This window comes from Sinocyclocheilus anshuiensis, unplaced genomic scaffold (assembly GCF_001515605.1).
Source record: "Sinocyclocheilus anshuiensis isolate Anshui unplaced genomic scaffold, SAMN03320099.WGS_v1.1 scaffold1781, whole genome shotgun sequence".
NCBI lineage: Eukaryota > Metazoa > Chordata > Actinopteri > Cypriniformes > Cyprinidae > Sinocyclocheilus > Sinocyclocheilus anshuiensis.
Genome location: NW_015538017.1, coordinates 95,994 through 99,619, shown reverse-complemented (window position 1 = coordinate 99,619; position 3,626 = coordinate 95,994). Strand labels below are relative to the sequence as shown.

Genomic DNA, 3,626 nt, shown 5'->3' with positions numbered 1-3,626 from the left:
ATCTTGTGCGTTTTGCCCTTACTCACCCAAACTTTTCAACAAGGCTACTTTATGTGAATGCGAGTTCCTTAGCAAGTATTTGTGAATCACAGGTGTTTTATATATGAGATGAGGACAAGACTGCAGCCGGCAATGAGGCTCAAACCAGCACAGCCAGTGCAAGAAGGCTTTGGCTTTTTAATTTTACTTTATTATATTATTTATTATACATTATTTTATTTATCCATTACACTGAAGAGACCTTTTTGAAGGATATTGTTTTTATGTAATTTTGAGGTGTTCAGTTTTATTTTGGTTTTAGAACATATATTTTGATTGCTCTCCTCACAAATCAACTCTTTCTTGTTTTTGTTTCATGCTCTCTGTGCCTTGCCCTGGACTTTTATGTCACTTCCTGTCTCCCGTGGTGTTAGTAGTCAGTTTGTAGTCCATTTGTTCAACAACATTACAGTTTTTCACTGGCATGTATCTTTGACTAGTGCATTTTTTGATCCTATATTTAGTATAAGTAAAATGCTTAAGTACTGTTAAAATCAGATACTCTTACGACTTTTCCTCAAGCTGTTTTTGGAATTGGTGACTTGTAACGTGTAGTGGAGTAATTTTCACTGTAAGATATCTGTACTTTTAATCAAGTATGGTTTTTAGGTACTCTTTACACCTCTGCAGACCACATACACCCCTTCATGGCAATGGTGTTCCCTGATGGCAGTGGCCTCATTCAGCAGGATAATGCTCCATGACACACTGCAAAAATTGTTCAGGAATGGTTTGAGGAACATGACAAAGAGTTCAAGGTGTTGCCGTGGCCTAATCTGATTGAGCATCTGTGGGATGTGTTGGACCAACAAATACGATCCATGGAGGCCAGGCCACACCTTGCAAGTTGCAAACCTAAATGATCTGCTGCTAATATCTAGTTGCCAGATACTACAGGACATGTTCAGAGGTCTTGTGGAGTCCATGCCTTTCCGCATCAGAGCTGTTTTGGCAGCACGAGTTGTACCTATTCAATATTGGGCGGGTGGTTTTAATGTTGTGGCTGATCAGTGAAAGTGTACAGTACATAACAGCATCTGCAAAATAAACCACTCATGTTCTGCATTTACAAACCTGCATGACAAATCTCCTGAAAAAAAAAAAATCTTCAGTATGATCTTTAATATATTTGATTAGCAAAAAAAAAAAAATGCTAATGAGAACTTGATCTGAGGCAAGTGCACATCTCTTCATGATATACAAGTTTTAAAATGGTCAAGTTAATATTTAAATTGTCACAGCATACTGGTTTCATAACAATTACAGAATACAGCATTATTTAGTTACACACTGTCTCACGTCCGTTCATCTGGCCATTTACAGTTTACTCTTAGAGAACGTCCCACCTCTCCCAGCACCTAAGGTGAATTTTGTTGCTCCAGTGACTGCTTCAGCTACAATGACTGGCAGGCCATGGTCAAACTCATACTGCATGGACTGGGTGAAGGAGGAAGAGTCAAAGACAGCGTGGTAGGCGGAGTTACGGTCAGCACGGAGACAGAGCTGTGGAAATGCGCTGACCTGTTCAGCAAGTTCAAGAGCCACTTGAAGTGCTAAGACAAATACACACAGACTGACAGTTAGATGTGAAGATGTGAAGAAACACTGAGAAGATGTGACACTCCTAAACAAATTTTTTTTCAGCTGACCATAATGTGTGACCTCCAATCATACTCATTTCCTTCTGATATGAACTCATTTTGTCCTTCTGTGTAGCACATGAAAGCTCTGGCCTCCAGCTCTAGTCCACTCGAGTGACTTTGAAACTGAAGTGCTAACTTTAACAGTATTTCTAAACAGCTTTGAGCTCATCTCATCTAACCTCGCTGTACATATACAGTACAGCATCAAAAGATGCACTGGCATGTTGTAGAAAAGGTAGAGAGAGTTAGAGGGAATCACATCGTTGCAAACCTGTACGACTTTCTTGTGTATAGATCACAAAATAGGCTAGATATACTGCAGAATGCTCAACTTCACACTGTTCTTTTTCATAAAGTGTAAAAATATAGAATAGCAGAATACCACAAGCACACTCTATAATTTTTAATAATATAAAAATCGTAATAATACATACAGCGATTATCTATATTCCAAAGCTTCTGAAGCAAAACAACAGGTTTGTTTGAGAAACAGACCTAAATTAAAATGAATTTCTCAAATGTCATTTGTGCTTTTGCATATTAAAACTTTCCACATTATGATTAGTCATGTGACAAGAACACCCACTAACACATTTTTCTAATTAACTATCAATGATATTATTTCAACATAGATAAAATGTATTTCAAGTGGTTTATGATCAACTGCTTCATCATGCTAAAGCAAGTTTCAGAGCGTACTGTATGTGTACCTTGGCCATCAGGCACCACTCTGTTTGCCAGTCCAAATGTTAAAGCCTCTTGCGCCTTCACCGGTCGGCCTGTGAGGATGAGATCTAGTGCTCGCGAGAGACCAATCAGCTGTGGCAATCTCACCGTACCCCCATCAATCAATGGCACACCTGTGTGAGACAAACAGAAAAAGGCTTATAGACACAGAGGAGCTGAGGATTAACTGGTAGGAGGTGAATTATGAATGAACACACACAGATACAGTATATACTACAGCTGTAGTTTGAGGTCAGATTTTTTTATTTGAAAGATATTACTTTATTTATTATAAAATACTTTATTAGGCAAGGATGCATTAAATTGATCAAAATAAGAGTAAAGATGTTTATGATGTCGTAAAAGTTATCTATTTTTCCTGCATTGTACTGCTGTTGAATACCCATGCCATTTCAATGTACAATTTGTCACTGGCTTTTTGCGCACATGACAAATAAACTTGAAACTAAAAACTATAACTATAAATAAATGTTGTTCTGTCATGACAACTCTCAGAGGGATTGGCATGGTAATGTACATGACAATGTTAATGTATTTGGTCTTGGCGGAATAGATCTGCTATGCTGCTGCTGCTGCGGCAGAGCAAGTACCGAGACTTGCTACTGACAATATATCCACAACATGCTGCTGTAAGCATGTAAGGAATACTGCTGCTGCACATATAACACATATGAATAACCCCCATATAGCATATATGAATCTCCCCATAGCAGATCTATACAGGTGGAGCTGGGGAAGGTGGAGGGTTTCTGAAGTGCGCTGCCAACTGCTACACCAAACAAAAGCCAGGTTTTTAAATATTGAGCAGCGAGCTCATTGGCTACCGATACAGGAGAGAACCAATCAGCTGCCATGTGACAATGATGTCACCAGGTCAGATTGAGCTAGACCTATCGGACTGCACCATCTAGAGTTTCATGCCAGAACGCTGTATTTTTTGTGAACTTTCTATTTATCAAAGAATCCTGAAAAAACAATGTGTGACCGTTTCCACAAAAATAGTAAGCAGCAAAACTGTTACATTGATTTCTTGAGCACCAAATCTGAATTATTATTTTAAAATGATTTCTGAAGTATCATGACAGTGAAGACTAGAGTAATTGGTGAAAATTCAGCTTTTAAAGTATTTTAAAGTAGAAAGCAGTTATTTTCAATTGTGGTCATATATATATATATATATATATATATACACACTGA

The 3,626-nt window shown here is 38.1% G+C and overlaps 1 protein-coding gene across 2 annotated transcripts in view; it reads right to left on the bottom strand.

The window, feature by feature from the left end:
- Window positions 1-493: 493 nt before the first annotated feature.
- Window positions 494-3,626, bottom strand: part of LOC107678482 (2,3-dehydroadipyl-CoA hydratase-like) — a 25,730-nt gene continuing 22,597 nt past the window's right edge. For both annotated transcript variants that reach the window (XM_016473760.1, XM_016473769.1), the window contains exons 5-6: window positions 2,393-2,542; window positions 494-1,592 (exon numbers count right to left, since the gene is read on the bottom strand). In XM_016473760.1, coding sequence (XP_016329246.1) covers window positions 1,357-1,592; window positions 2,393-2,542 — 386 coding nt within the window. In that variant the 3' untranslated portion in view covers window positions 494-1,356. The remainder of the gene's footprint in view (window positions 1,593-2,392; window positions 2,543-3,626) is intronic.